At 38.6% G+C, this 21,230-nt stretch overlaps 1 protein-coding gene across 1 annotated transcript in view; it reads left to right on the top strand.

Moving 5' to 3' along the window:
- Nucleotides 1–323: 323 nt before the first annotated feature.
- The window catches only part of MYBPC1 (myosin binding protein C, slow type), a 115,643-nt gene continuing 94,736 nt past the window's right edge, over nt 324–21,230 (top strand). The window contains exon 1 of the mRNA XM_015818239.1: nt 324–420. Coding sequence (XP_015673725.1) covers nt 324–420 — 97 coding nt within the window. The remainder of the gene's footprint in view (nt 421–21,230) is intronic.

Here is a 21,230-nt window from a genome sequence, read left to right as displayed (position 1 = left end):
GAGGGCAGGTGGATGACCCAGGCTCTGCCTCTGTCCCTGGCTATGACAGCTCCATTCCTTCGTTAGAGCTTTCAGATGGCCCTGACGCTGAGCCCGGTGCCCATTCCTGTGCTTCCTCATCTGAATCGGTTGCTGAGTCCTCTGGCAGCCGACAGGCCACAACACAATGTCACGTGATTTGTCACGACGTATTGTGACTTTTTTTCCATTGCTGGCAATGGGGTGGGCGCGGTTTCAGCATGATGCATCTGGCCTGCGGGCCGGCAGTTTGACACCCCTGTTCTATCTGAAGGAAATACAGTTTCAATTGTCAATTGCCTGAGATGGCAGATTCTGGTCCCATCAACCAAAGAATGCATGGAAAGTTGACTGATTTGGGAGAGGCAGAAAACAGGTTGAAAGGGAATGGAATGAGTGAGAGTATGTGGCAACTTTTTCTTTCAGTATGGTGTTCAGCTGGTTTTTCAGAAAGCCATCTACATGCGGCTATTCCAGAGAATTTTGCAGTAGAATTGGCATGAGTTGTGAGCCTTTCAGTTATGGATTATTGTATGATGTTTAGTTATTCCTCAGCCACTGCAGGTGTTATAATTGCTATTTGTACATTAATTATTCCTTTTAAAAAGCATCTCTTCTATAGAGGGAAATGTAAGCCATCTGTGCCATCCTTTTGGATTGCAGTGGTAAATAAGAAAATTAATAAATTAAATAAAAGAAAAAATTTATTTTGTGTGCATGAAATAATGTCTGTTGATACAGTGGATTAGAAAATTATGCTCAGTGGGACTGGACTATATTAGCAAGATGCCACCAGTGTGCAATGTGTAAATTGATGGTGGAAAAACAAATCTCTTTGGACATTCCAGAGTCACATAGTGCATGCCAAGGCCTGAAGAACAAAGAAGGACTTTGGGGAAGCGGGGGAAGGGAGACAACTGGCTTCAATTTCCAGTGATGGAGAAGAAGATCAACTTGAAACTAATAGAAACTTCCAGATATTAATTCATCAGGTCGAGCTGAACTGACATCAGTCATGCACAAGGCAGAGATATGAGTAGACTTAGAGGGATTCCAAAATGTTTGAAAATACAAAACATCTTAAACACCCCTAAGCGAGGGGATCCTAGAAACAGATCAGTGACAATTGAGCATGTTAAGGCAACACCAAACTGTCTATAATAATAGACAGGAAGAATAGAATGTTTTAATTAGTAGATATAATTATCTACCATGGAAAATGGATATTGAATGAGCTATATTCACTGCAATCCTTTTGCTTTTTTTCTTGTTTTAAAAATCTTTAAATGGATGATATAAACAAATATAAAATATTGTACCGACAACTGAATAATTCTGCAACTGACATTAGGACAACTCATCTGAAGATATCAAAAATGTACGGTAAACCATACTGCACTTCCAGAACAAGGGTGCCATCTCCCAGAATCTAATATCTGAAACTCACTTTGCATAATTCAGCCATGGACGTATGGTTCCCAAATATGTAGGTCATAATCAACTTAAAACACATGGTATGTATAAATGATATCTCAGATTTCTCCCTAGAAAGAGGAACTGGAACTATGGAAATATTGGTTGCATTTATGTCCAAAATTGTGAATAGTGAACCAATACAATCAGCCATTCTTATTCGTCTTAAAATGCGGATTTGGGTTAGACCTAATTAATATTTGGATTAGTAAAGGAAATTCAGGGTTATAAGCTAGTTTGGAGAAGCAAAAACACACCCTGGAAGGCATTGGCAAGACACTTCCATAAGTTCTGTAAATAAATAAATAAATATACCTACCCATATATATGGGCATCTGGTGGGAGGCTAGAGATGTCATCTATAGCATTGCATAAATAATATGAGTTATATAACTCATCAATCATATCAGTGATCAGAGTACTTAATTTCAATCATTTGGATGATTTTACTTATCACCTAGTTCCCTCCCTCTTTATATTTTTCTAACCAGAACCCCAAACAATCATTCATTGAATGATTGCCTAGAAACTGGCAAAAATAAAGCCAAAAATAAAGCCAACACTTTCATTTCATTCTACTCTAAAAGAAAAAAGATAAGGAAAGTAATAAAAGCTGTGCTATTGTCTTGTATGTCAAAGGGAATGTCATCTAGAATGCATTAAAAGGATTTTCTCTCTAGAGCCATTATGAGGACCAGGGATTTCTGCCTGGTCAAAAGAAGTGTTATTCATGATGATGTGATCAAAACTCTGCCCATTTTTAATGTGTGCGGCACTTTGACTTGTTTTGGCTGTGCCATCTGGACACTCTTTATTAGGACAATTCCAGCCTCACTGCCAAATTTATTTAGCACTGGGAATATTCTACTCCTCTGAGTAAAAAGTTCAGAGTAACCTTAATAAGAGGAAAAAATAGCTAAGAAGAAATGTGTGTAATAATAGAAATGAATGGCCTTCATATAGATTGGATAAATGTATATAGTACAGGTGACAAAGAGGGAACATTGTCAGAAAGCCTAAACAATGGTACTGTAGAACCGTCAGTCAGAAAACTGATCAGAGAAAGGGAGACCATAAACCTAGGCTTAATAATGGGTGATTTTAACAGATTTGACATTGTACAGTAGGACTCCTCTGATCTTTATTTTTAAAATGGTCTTTTTAAAAAAAAAAAAGTTCCTGTGGTTAGGTTTTGTTTGCATTTTTATTACAACTCTGATGTTTGAATTTTTAAAGTATGTTTCATTTATGATTCATGCCAAAAGAGAGAAGGATAAACTAAAGAATAACTATACAGACTAACAGAATAACAGAGTTGGAAGGGATCTTGGAGGTCTTCTAGTCCAACCCCCTGCTCAAGCAGGAAACTCTATATACCATTTCAGACAAATGGTTGTTCAATCTCTTCTTAAAAACCTCCTGTGTTGGAGCATCCACAACTTCTGGAGGCAAATCGTTCTACTGATTAATTGTTCCAACTGTCAGGAAATTTTTCCTTAGTTCTATCCAAAACACAAATGAAAATTAGAGCCCCTCAGTTTTGTTAGGACTGGGGATCTGATTATTTTAATTTCATGTATGGGGGTTGTCTATTAAAAATGTAGACATAATTTGTTTCTTTATTTAACTGTTAGATAAATCCTGGTCCTTCACATTTCCAGTGGTGCATTCATTGTGTAATGAAAATCTATCCTTGCAGGACTTGGCAGCGTGGGGGGGAGGGGCGAGTTACCCACAAATTTACCACTCTTCAAAAGCCTAAAGGGAAGATCAGACCTGGAAACCAACTTCATAAGAACTTCAGAACTATATTTTATTGATATATGCTTTAGTAAAAGGATTCTGTAAGTCTGATTGTGCTTGTCTTCCTTCCTCTTATACCCCAGAGAGGAGTCATCCTGACTGTCTTCTTAATATTATTTCTGTTGCCTGGACTTCAGAATGCTTCTGTCATTTTTTTTTTTACCTAATAGTTTCTGAATATTTGCTTCAAGGCTATCTCCCTAGGTCTCAACACAAAACAACTTAATACTTATTCTGCATTAAACGTAGAAAATCTGGAAAATAAAGACCAAAGTTAAAAACAGAAATACTTTGGTATTGAAAAACTACAGTGCCAGTTTCAGTGGCAAACCTCATTGCTGATTTTCAGCAAATCACACTATTAGTTTTCAAGGGCAATTTCAGCAGGAGCTCCAGGGACTTAGTGAGAGTTGGCGGTCACCTCTCCCTATTCTGCAGAAAAGAGATGCTGATGCCTTAGTAAGGGCCCAGGGAGAAGGTCTTGTTTGGTCAAGGAAAACAAACCCTTTTGGATGGTCCAGAATGATTCTGTGTTGACAGGAAAGCAAACTACCCCTTGTAATGCCATCATTAATTCAGATTTACGGGATCAGACTGCAAAGTTATAAAGCCACAGCTGATGCTGCAACAAGTTCCTGCTCTGTGCTGCAAGATCGTAGTTGGTTGACCAGAACTCCGGCCGTTGCTCCTCAACCCCAGTGGAGGGTAACATATTTTCCCTAGTATAGGCGGCTTGTCCCAAGTATCTGCTGCCAACATAGCTACAATTCCGGATGAACTCTTTGGAACAGCTGTCACCAGAGCTCAAATGAATTACGTCAGCAGCTTCAGAGAGTAAGCCACGATCACTGTTGGTTTAGCTGTGCTGAGAGAGATCTACAGTTTTTTGTTTCTATGTAACAACACCAATTCTGCAATCAAATTACTCAGTTTTGAAGGCCACAGTGGAATTGAATAGTTTAATTATAGTTGTATGAATAGGTGGATGTATGATTTTCATACATAGCAGCATAGCATCAGAGGTTTTGAGAGTATCTCTATTGACCTCCCAGCTTGCACTGTAGTCTACAATTGTAATAATGGGGATAAATGAGAAGATCTAGAGCAGAAGTGTCAAACTAGCAGCCCGCGGGCCGAATGTGTCATGTGTAGAACATGCCCATACTGGCTCTTCAAAGGCAAAAAAGTCATGATATGTCACGATAGGTCACATGACGCAATTGAGTTTGAAACCCATGATCTAGAGTCAACTTCATGGAATAATTCAGGTGGCTCATCTTCATGTTTCCCAGCTATGCCACAAACAAGTCCCAATAATCATTTTTATAAGGACATGTCTTTATTACATTGCCTTTTTGCCATCCCCAATCCATAGTTGAGCTTAAAGTCACATATAGTTTTCCAATTTTATTGTCACGTTTTCCCCCTTCTTCAAAAATAATTCATATCCTGGGTATGATCTTGCACACTTTATTGATAATGTGGCTAATTACACAAGGGGGGGCACGATTTTCCCAGCTCTTATTGGCCAGTTTAACCAGTTGTGAACATGCCTCTCTCTTCCAGTCATAGTCAATTGCCTTCTATGGTCATTTTGGCCTGAGCTGCAGAAGTGACCAGTTAACTGGCTTCTGCAGAGGCGTCTGCCCATTATAATGCCTGACCTGTGCTTTCCAGAGCCCATGGGCTCCTTAGATACATTCCTCTGCATCTGCAACCTGTCAGCTGGACTCTGTTTGGACACATATACCATCCACATTCAAAGCACACATACACACGAACACACATGCTTTCCCAGCCCCACCATGTCACTTGTTATGGAGAGCAGTCTTTTCTTGACAGCTGTAAATGATCCCTCAGTGGGAGAGGAAACAAAGCTTTCATTAACTTATCCTGTATTAAACACAAAAGGACAGCATGAGGCCCAGGACTTGTTATTGAGACAGAATAGGATTTAGTTGATGGGGAAATATAGTAAATGTTACATTTTTCTGCGAGCTCAAGAAGTGATAGATTTCAGCTCCCTTCCTATGCCTAGAGGACTGATATTTATTCCATGAGAAAATCGAGACTGAATCTGTCAAATTGTCACAGATGATATATTAATCTTTAAAGTCATCTTAGAATGAAGTAGATTTCTCCTTGGGTGGGAGAATATGCACAATTTTCTGTTATGAAGAAATATTTCTTTGCATAATAAATCAAAGAATAGGACCAGGAATGTAGCAAACACAATTACATTAGTAACCAGATTTCTACAATTACATTAGTAACCAGATTACATTAGTAACCAGATTTTTTCTTTTGCTACCTACAATAATCTTGATAGACCATAGGAAGCAATACAATACAACACAACACAACACAACACAAAACAACACAACACAAAAATAGAGTTGGAAAGGACCTTGGAGATCTTCTAGTCCAACTCTGGCAGGAAACTCTATATCATTTCAGACAATGGTTGTCCACTCTCTTCTTAAAAACTTCCAGTGTTGGAGCATTCACAACTTCTGGAGGCAGGTTGTTCCACTGGATTAATTTTTCTAACTGGCAGGAAATTTCTTCTTAGTTCTAAGTTGCTTCTCTCCTTGATTAGTTTCCATTCATTGCTTCTTGTCCTGCCCTCAAGTGTTTTGGAGAATAGTTTGACTCCCTCTTCACTGTGGCAACCCCTGAGATATTGGAACACTGTTATCATGTCACCCCTAGTCTTTCTTTTCATTAAGCTGTAGTGACTTTCCTATCCTACAGTACCAAATTACAGCCTTAGTCTGATTCTCTTTCAGTCCACTCAAACTAAAATCCTCTACTGACTTCTTTCAATTTTATTTCCAAGAAGACATGTGGAAGATTAGGCTGGTAATTAGCATTGCAGAAATCAATAGACTTGAATGTCTTTCTTGAACAGCAGAGAATCACACATTAGAAATGGATCTTTTCAAAAGGGAATGCAAATCAAGATACAGGAGCCCAGTTCTTTGAGGAATGCAATATGAGACCAGCAATATTTTCATGCAGGCCAAGCTGTTCCATTTGTTCAGCCACTTGTGGTTCTACATGAGTGATGATAACTTAGGAAAGTTCTTCACATTTCAAACTTGCACAGTGGACTATCAAGTTAATTCCATCCTTATTCTGCATCATTCCTCCGCTCTCAGTTGTGAGAGATACTCAGCACAGTATTACTTTGAGAACCACTTTATTTTCTCTTAAGCTAATGTAATGCAAACAGTTACAGTTTCTGGCAAAGACAAATGGGATACACCTTTCTATTTTCCTGGCAGACCCAAAGAAGCATTGTCTGTGCATGCAAAGACAAGTGGGGTAAACTTCAGTCATGTAAAGTTGTGGCTGCTTTCAGGAGAGATGTTTTGCTTGTATTGACCTGCTTTCAAATGATTTGCAGAGCCTAAATTCCAGTGATGGATTGTATAAAGTACTACTATAGTATCACTGTGTCTCCAAGCCATTGCTATGGCAATGAACAGTCTTAAAATAGAAAACCTTTGTTTGTACTGAAATTGTAACTTGTGAAATGACCATGCCACTTACAGTTGCTGTGTGAAGGAACCAAAACAATGCAAATATTATAAAAAAGTATGCTATAGTGGATTAAGAGTTGTCCTAATTTTGAGTGGGATGCTAACTAGCTGGAGAATCTTTAAAATATTTTCAAATTGTAGACACTGTCCTTTCCAGTGAAAAGGAAGAGGGATTAGATTCTGAGGGGAAAGAAGTTAGATTTTTCTTGGTCCTGAGTTAGATTTTGTCTGAAACATCCTGCAGGATCCAAGCATCTGAATAGATGTTGTGTGATTGGACATAAGAGTTCAAGGCAAAATTTTAGAAAGCCTTGGAAGAACAGGAATGAGAAAAATAAAATGGGAAGGAATATTAATTCAGTTTCATGAAGTTTCTTTTAAAATGATGTTCAGTGCTGAGTTTTCACACTATGATAATTTTGTATTTGCTCCAGTTTTTTATGACTTCTTGTTTGCACAAAGCTCAGAGCACATTGAGTGGCAGTTTTGGAATTCAGATCTCAGCTTTCAATAATAGGTTGCAATTCAAGCAGTCTCTCAAATCCTTGCTTTATTGCTTTTATTAATATTAAAAGCTTCCTTTTGATTAAAAAAGAAAAAAATGAGAATGTCACAAGGGTAGACTCAGTGAGGAACTGCCTCTGACATGGCTCTGATATGTATCTCAGGAAGACATACGTTTGCAAGTATAAGTTACATTCACATTTATTTCTGACTAGTTATCTATTTGTCCAGAAAAGCAAAAGTGAATTGCATCAATCTGTCTCTTCTCATCTATCCAAACTATTTATATGAAATAAGCCATACTTTGCAATTGAGTCAACTGAATATTTTATACACAGATGTTCCCAGGTTCAAACCCTGGCATCTTCATTTAAAAAGATTAAATAGCAGGTATGGAAAACTCTGGGATTCTGAACTGCGAAAGCAGAATTACCTGGAAGGAAGGATGGATGGAATATGTACCATCAAGTCACTTTTGAGTCCTACTTACCACATAGATTATCTCTCTCATGATCTATGCCTAATCTGTTCTTTCAAGTCTCCCAATGGTGCACTCATCACTATTGTAACTGAATCCACCTTGCTGCTAGTCATCTACCCTGAACCTCATAGACAAAAAGAATGGCTATATATTAGGAACTGACTTCAAGACTTTGTAGGTCTAACTTTCCTCCGCCACTGAGCTATCATCTGTAAAGCATCATATTCTATCTTGGGCAGTTGGCAATTGGCCTCCAGGGTATATTGTACTGTGCCAAGATAAGTTGGTTGCTGGTTCCCTTGGTGGCCATAGTGAGACTGTGTGAGTCTTGCATTGCTGGTATGATTCAAAGTGCCCATATTCTGGAGAAAGAACAAGCCACAGCCCCACTATTCTTCACATTATACTTTGGTTGATTCTCCCCTGACATTTAAGAAAAAAAGTAAGGAAAAAACCCAATATCTCTTTGAAGATATTCTGCTGCTACTCTGCCAGCAAATAGACCATCTTTAAGGCTGATCTACCTATTTCCCAAATGGAAATCTTATCTACATTGTTGTCACTTTTCTGTTATGAAGCCATATGCATCATGTAACTGAAAGCTTAATTAATCTAGAAAGACAAATGGACTGGAATTGAATGGTCCTTTAGATAATTAAAGGAGATATTCCTCTAGATCAGAGTTCCCCAACTTTGTCAGTTTTGTGGACCGGCGGGGGGGGCAGGGGACAGTTTGTGCAAGTGGCTGGCAAGTGCGCATGAGCAAACAGCTCCATTTCCATGAACGGCATGCACACGCACCTGCCACTCACGCAAATGGAGCACACATGCACGCGCTTGCCCACTGCTCGTGCAAGTGAGAATGCACGTGCGTGCGTGCACGCTCGCCAGCCATTTCCATAGCCCAGTTGCAAACCCTAAGCCCTGTTCTAGATCAGGGGTGTCAAACTGCTGGCCCGCGGGCTGGACACGTCACGAGGAAACAGCGCCCACCCCATTGCCGACAATGGGGAAAAAGCTCCGAGACGTCGCAAGTTTGACATGTCTGTTCTAGACGAATGAGGTTATAATGATCTATAAAGCTGGATCCACTGGTTAGGAACTGTGCTTCAGTCTTCAACTGTGCTTAAGTGGCATTAATATTTTTTGATAAGATTAGATAATGCCCACTTGGATTTCCTTCCGGAAAGAAAGATCTAAAAATAGACTAATCTGCAAATATTTGTTTCAGGATGCAATTTAGTGTGTCACTGTGGTTGATCCTATGATGAAGAAGTGATGTGAATTTTAGCAGGACAGCTGGATGTCTGGCATTTGAGATCCATTTATCAGGTTAGGTGTCACTAACAATAAGAAAAACCTACCCATTTTTATTTGCCTAGACCAGGGGTAGCCAACCTCGGCTCTTTTATGACTCATGGACTGACTGAGGAATTCTGGGAGTTGAAGTCCATGAGTCATAAAAGAGCCGAGGTTGCCTACCCCTGGCCCTAGACATTTGGTGGCACTTGATGGTAGCTTTTTAAATTCATAAATTTATTTGCTATTTTTAGTTGATGTTTATTTCTGCATTTGGATATTGATTTATCAAAGTACCTTGGAGCAATTCTGATCGAATGGAGGATACTGAAAAATAAAATAGACAATTTTGTATTTTTATATAGGGCTATAGAGTGATTGTAACATCTCTTTCTCTTGTAATCTGTCTCCTGCCAAAATGAGAAATCTGCTTCTTGATAAATGGATTTTTAGCTTTTTATCTATCTTCCCTTACCAAAATTTCAGGCTGATAGCTCCAGTATTGAATAATGTAAATTGTAAAATATTAAGAAGTTTTTTTTCTGTTATTACATGTTTATTCTTGTGCAAATGTTGTGCCCCCTTGGTCCTTACTCTGAATTCTTTTCATCCACTCACTTTCTACTTCTACATACAAGTCCTCCTCAGCATCCATCACATTGTCAACAGCAGAGCTAATTAATGTTAAATGAAAATGGCAATTAATTTAACAAGCACTATTCTGCGCACATGTCGAACTGGGAGCTGTAGGCTTTCCCAGATGACAAATGGTGACCCTAGAAGAGGTATGGTTTCTTTTATTCCTGCAATTTTCTGCAAGCCAGCTTTGCTACGTTTGATACTTTTAACAACAGATTAAGCTATTTTGGGCACAGCCATTCATATAATGCTCTTATATGGTAAAATGGTGGCTACTTACCATTGAAAAAGAGGACTGATAACACGAATTTTTACACATGGATGTCAGAGATTCCCTTCTTATGACTGAAGTGGGCTGTTCAATGCTGCACAACTGTTCTTCCTGAGTAAAGATGAGAGTTGATTGTATAACATAGCTATGCAAATATTGTTGGGCTGAAACTACTGGAGTTGGGTAGGTCCAGGATATGTAGTTCTGAGACATCTGGAGTGTTGAGATTACCTACTCAGCAAGCAGTCTAGTAATTAGGCTCTCAAAGCAGCTGCCAATATAAAATAAGAGCCCATTAAAAACTGTTAAAAACAGCAACAATACAATTCAAAAGATCTATTTGATGTTTTCCTTCTGCAGAAAAAGTGGGAGTAAAACACAGCTCCCAGGAACTACATTCCTTAGCTGGATAGCAATATAAGTAAAGACTGATTGTCAGAGGGGAAGAAGTTTTAATCAGCTGTTTACTGATGACCTAAACAAGTCAGATATGCAACTCAATGTTACTTTAAATGTTAAAAACAATACTCTGATGCTCAGAATGTAATTGGCAATTAGTGCATATCTTTCAACTTGGGATTAATATGATCCTACTGTCATGTATCACTTAGCAGTTGATTGTTCAGTGATTCTTGTCTTAGCTCTGTAGTAGAGTGTGTTTTACACACAAAAGATCAGTCCCTGATACTTTCTTTTGAATGGTTAGAGAATGGGTCAGCCAGGGCCAATGTTCTTTCCTGCACCAGATGTAAACATCTTCCTAAGGATTCTAAATCAATTTAGATTAAGCAGTAAAAACTTTGCCCAAATGGTGGCAACTTCTCAATTCAGTATCTATTATTCTGAAGATATTTGAATGTATTTAAAGGGGAATGCAGCTGAAATTGCATTTGAACTTCACCATGGGCTTAAAACACACACCCTAGAAGCAGACTATTTGGGTGAGGCCCATCTGTTGTGTGCAGATCTCTAGAATCTAAAGGATATCATATAATTTGTTCACTTTTCCTTCTTTAATCATTTTTAATAGTGTCTTATTGTTGCTGCTTTGTATAAAGTGCACTGTTGACACCAAATTGCATCAACTTTACCTTATCATCTATATTAGACATGTCAAACTCGCAACATCATGTGACGTCGCGCAACGTATCGGGACGGTTTTGCCATTGCCAGCAATGGGGTGGGCGCGGCTTCTGGATGACGCATCCAGCCCACGGGCCGGCAGTTTGACACCCCTGATCTATATGCTCCTTCCCTGAATCCATCTCATTACTGCTAGTAGTAATATAGATGGATATAATAGCACCTGGAGGATACCAGATTTTGAAAAGCTGCGAAATGCACCTAAAAAAGAGGCAGGGTTTTCATCATGTAGTCATAGCTGCCAGCTTGAATTTTTTGACACACAGACTTAAAGATGCCCCATCCAGCTGTCTCAACTTTAAAATAGCTTTTAGACCTGGGTATATGAACAAAAAATATTTTCTAGGTAGTGAAATGTTTAAAAACCTGATAATGGAAGAGTTCCACAAGATATCATAACCAGGCTTATCATTCTTACATTTAATCTGTTCCCCATTTTACCGCTGGTAGAAGAACTGGAAATAATTACCTTAGACACAGAATATTTCAAAAACTGTGAAATCATAGGTCTGCTTCACCAATAAAGCACTATAAGAATAAAGAGTAGGGACAACAGTTAGTGCCAGGTTCATTATTAATTTATAAGGTAGCCCTTATAGCGCGACTGCCTCATTTAGTGTTTGTGGTTATGATGGTGATGAAACAGTAACATTATGATCAATCCTTGCATTTTGCAACTTTGGCAGGTCTGTAAAGCAAAAGCAAAGCTGACGTAAAATCGTAAAGGTTTCACTTAGTGGCTGCTTCACATAATGGCCAAGTTGCCAGTCCCAATCGTAATCATTAAACTATGACTACATATAGTATCTATTTGTGGTCTTTGGGGTGATTCATATCCTTTTCCATGAAATTTTAGTTATTGTATTCAACCTAAAGTCATGATCATACACTTAACTACTAGAAAAAGCAGTCCAATGTCCACATGAAATAATATTCATCAGGTTTTCCATAGCATTGGAAGACTACCAGTTTGTAAACAGTGAGCACATAGCTATATAGTAACACAAACTGTAAATAGAGAGTGATTCTAGTATTCCAATGTTAAAATTTCTAAATAAATAAATACATTCTCCTTACAGACTTAAAATATATGTAAATAGATTGTGATATTAAGAAGAAATCTCTCCAAGCCCCTGGGACCCCCAGATCTGATAGCGTAGCCAGATCTCGAGGGTCTAAAAAGTGTTTCTCAACTTTGGCATCTTTAAGATGTATGGTCTTGGACTCCCAGAATTCCCTAGCCAGCCATCTTAAAAATGGCCAAGTTTGAGAAACACTGGTCTAAAGCAGAGGTCCCCAACCTAAGGGCCACAGCCCACTACTGGGCTGTGGCCCTTGGTCATCAGGCCGCGTGAGTAGTTGGCCAGTTTGTGCACGCATGCGTGCGCACTCCCCCCCTTGCGCTGGCACTAGCTGAGCTGTGAGCCTCATGCTGGCGCTAGCTGAGCTGCAAGCCTCGCACCGGCACTAGCAGCCCCATTTGTGGAGTGTGCATGCATGCATAAAGGACCCTGCCCCTCTCTTTCCCACCAGGCCGCCAACCCAGAAAGTTTGGGGATCCCTGGTCTAAAGTATTTCCTACCCAGTTGTACAAAGAAGTGTGCACTTTGTAGCTGATTTAACAGTTCCTGCTGCCAAATTCAGCACAGTAATCAAAGATAATGTGCTTGGCACAGAATTATGCTTCTTTATCTGAACATAGAGAGAGATGTTAATTTACAGCCTAAATTTAAGGTTGGGATAGTCCATTCTTGTGATGAATCTCAGTCAAGCACACTCTGTAGCTTTGACACACTCTTCTGGGTGCTGAGATGAAAATTCTGATGAGTTATCACATTTGCTAAGGTAATAATAACTTTTAGTACCTTTAGCAGCTGGTCTGCAGACAGCTACAGATATATTTCTTACACATTAATACATGCTCTGAATTGAAAGTGCTCAGCTTTTGGTGGAGAGTGATATAACATCATCGGTATGTCATCAGCACACTGCACTGGGGAAAGCTACTGCTGCTTGAATGGGACCATAAAATAGTTGTTCTGCTTGTAAAGTAAAAACAGGAACCATGGAAAAAAAATACACACAAACATATTTCAGCAGGAAAAGTCAGTGAAGCCATTGTACATACGAGTATTAAGTGGTGCTGGAACAAGCTAAGTGGAGCTTAAGCCAAGAGTTAGTAGAGGTGCCCATTCTCCTTCCTTTTCTGACATCCCTTCTTTCTTTTCTTACATCTTCTTTTTCCTTTTGGATAACTTCTATTTTCCCTCTTTTAAGCTGCAATTAACAACCGCTTGAAAGAATCAATTGTTGATTTGAAATTTTGCTGAGACTGCATGAATGGATCCAAAGGCCATCCATGGCCCACAGCTACAAGTTGCTTATCCAGTCCTAGAGGACATGAACAGATGTGACTTAATACAAGCTGCTTCAAGATGAATGAAAGGACAGATATAAATGGACTGCATTAAAAAATAGGAACAAAATATAGAAGACTGAAACTTTGCAGAATGCTGATCTCATTCAGCTGTTCACAGTGAAAAAAAACAGGGATTTCTTTTCCCTCTTCCCCTGAACAATCATATCTCCCATAAACATTATGTGTAATGTGTACAGCATTTTTATGTCACAATATATTGTGCAAATTGGCAAGACACATATCATTTTCAAAGATCCCCATTGCTATGGCAAGATGGGAATCACACAAAGAATCAAGTTGCTTTTAAGGCTGTCAGACAAGTGACCTCCAAAATCCTCTGAAGTGGCTAGGAATGTTAAAGGGTATATCTAAACCACAAGATTTGAACTGGCTAAAAATATTATCTCTGCTCAAGAAAGCGGAGAACTGGCTGCGGGGGGGGGGGGGAAGCGAGGGATACAGGCAGATACTTAAACCAATGAAAGTGCAATATAGATATGCCCTAACAATTCTGCCTGCCCTCAAGAAGGCTGATTTAGAAAGCAGAGAGATCATTCCTTTGAAAACGGGGGAATTTACCTGCCTTTTACAGCATTCAAAACAGCACTGTTGCTGGGGAAAAGGAATTCTTCAGGCATGGGATAGGAGATCTGTATGAAATCTAGAACTGCACTGATATTCAGCATTGGGAATTTAGAATGAAAAGGAATACAATCTTTCTGTGCCTTGAACTGCTGCATTCAAAATGAACTGCTCAATTCAAAATGAGAAATAATAATAATAATAATAATAATAATAGTAGTAGTAGTAGTAGTAGTAGTAGTAGTAGTAGTAGTAGTAGTAAAGTTGGAAGGGACCTTGGAGGTCATCTAGTCCAACCCCCTGCTCAGGCAGGAAACCCTATACCATTTCGGACAAATGGCTGTCCAGTCTCTTCTTAAAAACCTCCAGTGTTGGAGCATTCACTGCTTCTGGAGGCAGGTTGTCCCACTGGTTAATTGTTCTGACTGTCAGGAAGTTTCTCCTTAGTTCTAGGTTGCTTCTCTCCTTGATCAGTTTCCACCTGTTGCTTCTTGTCCTGCCTTAAGGGGCCTTGGAGAATAGCTTGACTCCCTCTTCTTTGTGGCAGCCCCTGAGATATTGGAACACTGCTATCATGTCCCCCCTCGTCCTTCTCTTCATTAAATAAAAAGGTTTCAACAATTGTAGCATCCTCAGGGTATTTTTGCGGTGCTCTCCTGAGCATCAAAATTGGCACAGTGGTGGAAAGAGTGCCTCAATGCAAGCTCCGCCCCTTTTGTACATGAGTCAACAGGGCACACATGTCCTAAAAGGGACAGGATTTGCATGACAGTGCTCCGCCTGACATCTTGAAGGTTTTGATTTCCTTGTGGATACTACTGTATAGGTATACAGCAAGCCACTGGTTCTCAACCTTTTCTTCACCATGGACCCCCTATTAATACCTTTTGTGCCCATGGACCATGGCTAAAGACCACCAAGACATAAGATTTAAATAATAACATTTCTTCAAGCCTTTGCAGACCCCTTGTGACAACATCACAGACCCCCAGGAGTCTGTGGAACACAGGTTAAGAACCACTAAAGTGAGCTATTAAAGAGGCTTGCCAGTGTTCAGGGGCCTTGGTATTTTGGACATTGTGATTCAGTTGTTTCTTTTATTCCTTCAAGTTAAAATATTTGAACATATTTGCACTAAAAAGGCAAAGCATCATAGAGGTCTTAGAGATAAAAAAATATATATATCAGGCAGCTGGGCTGCAAAATGTCTTCTAGGTTCTATGGATGAGGTGGTTGTTCCATGGGCTGAATTAAATATGTGGACCCATTTTGAGCAACTAAAGTTGCTGTAGCCTCATGAAGAACATATATTTTGTCTGCCTCAAGGTCAACCTCAGCTTCTCAAGAATTAAGTTTCAGTCTACCCCCAGGGCTTCCCTGTCATGGACGGGTTTTGAAATAAATTGTTACTTGTTTGTTTATTTTGCCACAATTTTCTGCCATTCCAATTGATGCTGTCTTTGAGCAGCTGGCTTGTGACCAGGCGCTCCAAGGAAATGGAAGCACCATTAGACTGTTCCACAGGACCACAGCATGAGATTGAATGCCCATAACTCTGCTTCCATGATTCTCTATCCAATAAAGAGGCTACCTGTGCTATTCTCCCGCTGCTATGCTGCTGTTGATATTTTTAACCAGGAAATGTCAGAGACTCAGCCTGGAATCTTCTATATATGTTTTGCCATTGAAAGATATTTTCCCTTTGTATGATCAGCTTATCCCAGGCTGCAAGTCAAGGTGCACAACTTTTCCCCACAATAACACTATGCTCAAGATAGTTGTGCAAAGTCACGTGCATTGATCTCAAATATTTTTCAGCCCACGGGTATTTTTCTGTTTGTGTTTCTGGAGAGTCAGTCTCAGTTGGGCACGGTTTGAGAAGGTTTGAATTCTCTGGGCACACATTTTTTCCCCCTCCGTTCTGTGGCTTCTTTTGTTAGCATCCTAGGAATACCGTGGGGACATGTGCTTTTAGCCAAGAATAGCCTTGCAAAGTTCAACAGAAATAGAGAGAGGGACTTTTAAAGTGTGTATCTAATTTCTACAATGTCAAGCCAAGCAGTCTGTGAAGTTCTGGACACCACTATCATTTTTCTCAAGACTGGCTTGCCACTGAACATTAGAAAGAAAAGATAATTTTAGCAAAAAGCACATCATTTAGGGGAATGTCCCTGATGAATATTTTCCAGAAGACAGGGCCAGGAGTCTGCTATTTCATTTTTTTTTTCTATCTTGGCATTTTAGTTTTCTGAAAGGAAGGAGAATAGCCAAGGAAGAAGAGGACACTTATACTTAATCATGTCATAATCCTATTATGAAAAATCTGCTTTATGTGTTTATCATTTTACAAAATAATTTGTTCACTTTGGAGGAAAATGTTTTGAAACAAAGTAGATTTTTTAAAATTAAATATTTTTTAGTAAAATCTATATTGATGCCTTGACAGCCAGTTCTGATGTGATGGTTAAAGCATCAGGCTAGAACCAGGAGATGATGATTTTCTAATTCTGCCTTAGACACAAAGCCAACTGGGTGACTCTGGGCCAGTCATTTTCTCTCAGCCCAAAGAAGGAGGCAATGGCAAAACACTTCTGAAAAACCTTGCCAAGAAAACTGCAGAGACTTGTCTAGGCAATCTCTAAGACTTAGACACAATTGAATTGAAAATACATATATATTGATGCCGTAGGCAACAGACCCCTTAAAAAAAATCTATTCAAGCCCAGTTAAACAGGAACTTTCATTCCTTTCAACTGGGACCAGATGGCAATGCTACTATTTAACATACCATTTTTCTGATCAAACCTATATGCATATTTAACACAGAGATTTTTCTATGCAGACTTCTAGAACAAAATTTGAATATCTAGCAAGACTAGAATTATGCAGAATATTAGAAGTGGGCCAAAGATGTAATTCCCAGTCTGGAAAGATGAAGGTTCTACATATAGAGAACTGATAGGCTTCAAGTCCACTTCTGTGCCCATTCCCCTCTGCTAATATTAATAGATTGGAGCTGGATCCCCTGAGAAACAAAGTGTACCATCTGATATGATACTTGCCATTTGACAAGCTATTTCACTGTTATGTCTTGATTAGGGAAGTCTGGAGTATATACTGAGGTTTATTAAGTACCAAATACACTTTTTAATTCTCTCTCAGTGTTTCAATTTTCTTTAGATCTAGATCTTCCACACTATTTTATCTCCTGCTTCAGGAGAATTTATTTTAATTATTTCATCTGAATCAATAGTCTAATTTGGAAATTTGATTCCATTCAGAAATTCAAATCACCAATGAATCTTTGAATCAATTATTTACACAATCTTAGAGCATCTATCATGAAACCTTCCATCCAGGACAGTTGTGTGGCTGTCAACTGAAAAAAAAATGCTAATAAAACCTTTGTGCGGTTGCAGGAAAATGGCAACCAGTCTCTCTGCTTATCCAGATGATATTCTTAAAATAATACTGTTGCAGCAATCACAAATGAATTGATGTTATCATAACAAAGCAATGACAACACTAAGTACAAATGCCATTCAGCCACATTTGGACTTATCATGAGCTTGTTTTGTTATGGTTCCAGACTACTAATACCCTTAAGCTTTAGGCTCTAACTTGAGCAGGAAGATTTTATTTTGGGAAGAAGAATCTTTCCTGTAAACGAGTTCCAATAATTCCAACAAATGTCCTTTTTAGAAAACAGATACAGTGTGCTGCATTGTTTGATCTAAAAAAGACCATTGTTGCTATGACTCAAGGCTCTGAAAAAGCTGTTTTTGAACAATGTAACTACAGCAGCACAGTCAGATTCCAGTTATAGGACAAACTGTAGAGCCACCGAACGGTGCTCATCTATCAGACAAATGCATTGCATTACTTGAGATAATTTATGTGGACTGAAAACCAAATACAGGACTATGATTAGATAGATGAGATTTATCCATAATATTTGCTTTCTTCCTCTAGCTAAAACATTGGTTTCAATCCAAATGTGCTATTGTTTAGTGAGTAGAAATCATTTCCATGTCTGCAAGGAAAAGGGACTATTTATTTATTTCTTTGTTTATTAGCTTTGTTTGCTGCCCTTCTCAACACAAGGTGACTCTGGGAGGCTTACAATGTTAAAAAGAATAAACCAGTATGACAACATGTATACAATAAGACCAGGCCTTTTTTTTTTGTCATAGAATGCCCAGAACGGAGTTCCGGCACCTTTTTGGGATGGAACCTTGTAGGGTAGGCAAGGCAGGTTGTATGATGTGTGTGAGTTCCTGCACCTTTTTTTTTTTTTTTTACAAAAAAAGCACTGAATAAGACTGAAACACTATTAAAATACAAATGATCAACTACAACTAAAAGATGGGCAGGGAGGAATTAGGATGAGCAGGGATGGGTGGGATCTGTTATTAATCTATCAATCACCTCCTTCCCCATTGAAGCTCCAGGCCAACTGGCAGAGCCAGGTCTTCAAACTCCTGTGGAAAATCAGGAGGTGGGAGCTGATCTCACTCTTAGGGAGCAAGATGGGCCAAAGGGCAGGAGCCACAGCAAAGAAGGCTCTTCTCTTGGACCCCACCAGACAGAATTCCCTGACTGACAGGCCCTGCAGCATGCACACTCTGCTGGCATGGGTGAAGCAGACCAATCCCAGTGGGATGAGACAGCTCCTCAAGTAAACTGACCCATACCATGAAGGGCTTTAAAAGTGGTAACTATGTTTTGTAGTTATACACATGCCCACCACCAGCCCATTGGATCATCATAAAAAATGTTTCTGTGTAATTGTGCAGCAAGTAGGCCGGAATGAGCTTATGATGCATGCATAAACAGCACTCTTACTTAATCCAGGAATCCATTCTACCTTCATTATATATATATATAATTTATTTAAAGACTGTTCAATGAGGACATTTTGCTGCAACCTATTTGTATCCTAGGTTCCACGAACCTTGCTTTGTTTGGGAATCAAAAATAGTTATTGTAAAAACAAAATGCAAGAAAAACTTTACTCCCAATTTACTATGATTAATTTTGAAACAGGTCGTATAATTTTCATTGAGCAAGGAATAAAATAATTAAAATGTAATTCAACATGTGCAGGGAACTGGAGCAAAAAGGCTTTTTAGCCCCCTTGTTATCCTGCTTTGCACATCTTATATGAAGACTCAGCTCTCTGGAGAAGGTTATAATGCAGGAAAAGGAAAAAGGAAGAAGAGGACAACCAGCAGCAAAATGGGTGGACACAGTTATAGGGTCCTATGGGGAGACCTGAAAGACCAGATTAAGGATAGGTCATATGTGATTGCTACCGACTTGATGGCACTCGCTCACTTGCTCACTCATTCACTCAATCATTATAAGAGTTTTAAAATAAAGACTTATCCCCAGTAAGATACTTCTAATCAATGTTGGAAATGTAGAAAACATGAAGGATCATTTTACCATGCATGGTGGAATTATGCAAAAGAAAAAAAATCTTGAATGCAAGTACATACACTGATGCAGAGAATTTTAAGGATTAATATTCAAATGAAACCAGAACTTTCCCTATTGGGGCTTCTGGGTAATCAGTAAGAAAAGGCTGATGGAAGATTAGTTTTATATATGGTGGCTGCAGCGAGGTTCTTATATGTAAAGAGATGGAAAAATACTGAAATGCCCCACAATGAAGGAAGGGATTATGAAGATGATGGAATTTTCAAAAATGTTAAAATTGACCTTTTTGATCAGGGGATAAAACAATAGGTATTTTTATTAAAGACTGGAAACCTTTTATGATTTTTTTTGCCGAAAATGGGGGAAAAATGAGTAAGGGACTGATGGATTTGCTGATTAAAAGGGTGAAATATGGGAAGAAAGAAAATATGATGTAATTTAAAGAAAAAGTTGTGAAGATATGTTTGTAACGGCTATAAAGAAGAATGGGAATCACTTCTTTCTAATTATTTTTCCTTTCTTTTTCTCTTTTCTTTTTTTTATACATCTTTATCCTTTTATTCAGTCATCTCCAATTCAGATACTGCCTGGATAAGCGGTTTTCTTGGCAAGGCTTTTTAAAGAAATGGTTTACTATTGCCTCCTTTCTTGGGCTGAAAGAGAGTGACTGGCCCAAGATCACTCAGCTGGCATCATGCCTAAGGCTGGACTAGAACTCACAGTTTTCAGATTTCTAGCCTGAAGTTGGAAACCACTACACCAAACTGGTGTATATACATCATATGCATTGCATGTAATCTCTTTTATTCTTTTCTTACTTTCTTACTTCACTTTTTTCTTTTCTTGCTTTATGCTACTTTATATTTATTTTTATAGAATATCTGAGAATTTTTTTATTAAAATTATTATAAAATGCGGGTATAAAGGCAGAGAACCTGAGGATGTGTTAACCCCGTATAATAAATGTGAACAGAGGTCTTAAAAATCCACAAGAGATGATCATCAGCTGAATACCTAGAATACAATATAATCTAATTTTTTTTTGCTTCTACAACAGTTTTAAAACAAAACAGTGACAAATAAGGAAAATGTAACTGAAAAAGGGCACTAAGGATGGAGCAACATAACAAAATGATTTCAGATATATGCGTCAAGAAATAAATCTGTTTGCAAAGCTTATTCATAAGTAATATAGATGTTTTAGCATTAAATTCTTTTCATTACCCCATGCCCAAAGACTACAAAAAACTGTAGAAACTTTTCCAAAGAAATATTGAAATAAGTAAAAAAAAATAGAAATAGATGAAAAGAGATTTGGACTTACAATAAATTTAGCAATCATTATAAACACGTTGAACCATAAGTAACTCTGTCCTCATTCTGGGTAGCAATTGATTTTTAATATACTCAGTATACTCAGTACCCAGTCCACAGTGGCCAGAAGAATCAGAATATTAAAGGGGAGCAGGGGGGATGAATGTATATTTTGAACCTATTTTGGGGGGCTTAGAAGCTGTTCTGTCAAAGAGGTGCCTGAGAAATAGTTCCTATAAATGACACAAAACACCACTGAGGTTAAAGAAGGATTTGTTTATGAATGTTCCCCTTACA

The sequence above is a fragment of the Protobothrops mucrosquamatus genome, unplaced genomic scaffold, assembly GCF_001527695.2.
Source record: "Protobothrops mucrosquamatus isolate PMUCROS unplaced genomic scaffold, P.Mucros_1.0 scaffold706, whole genome shotgun sequence".
NCBI classification, from domain to species: Eukaryota; Metazoa; Chordata; class Lepidosauria; order Squamata; family Viperidae; genus Protobothrops; species Protobothrops mucrosquamatus.
This window is presented reverse-complemented; position numbering and strand designations above follow the sequence as displayed.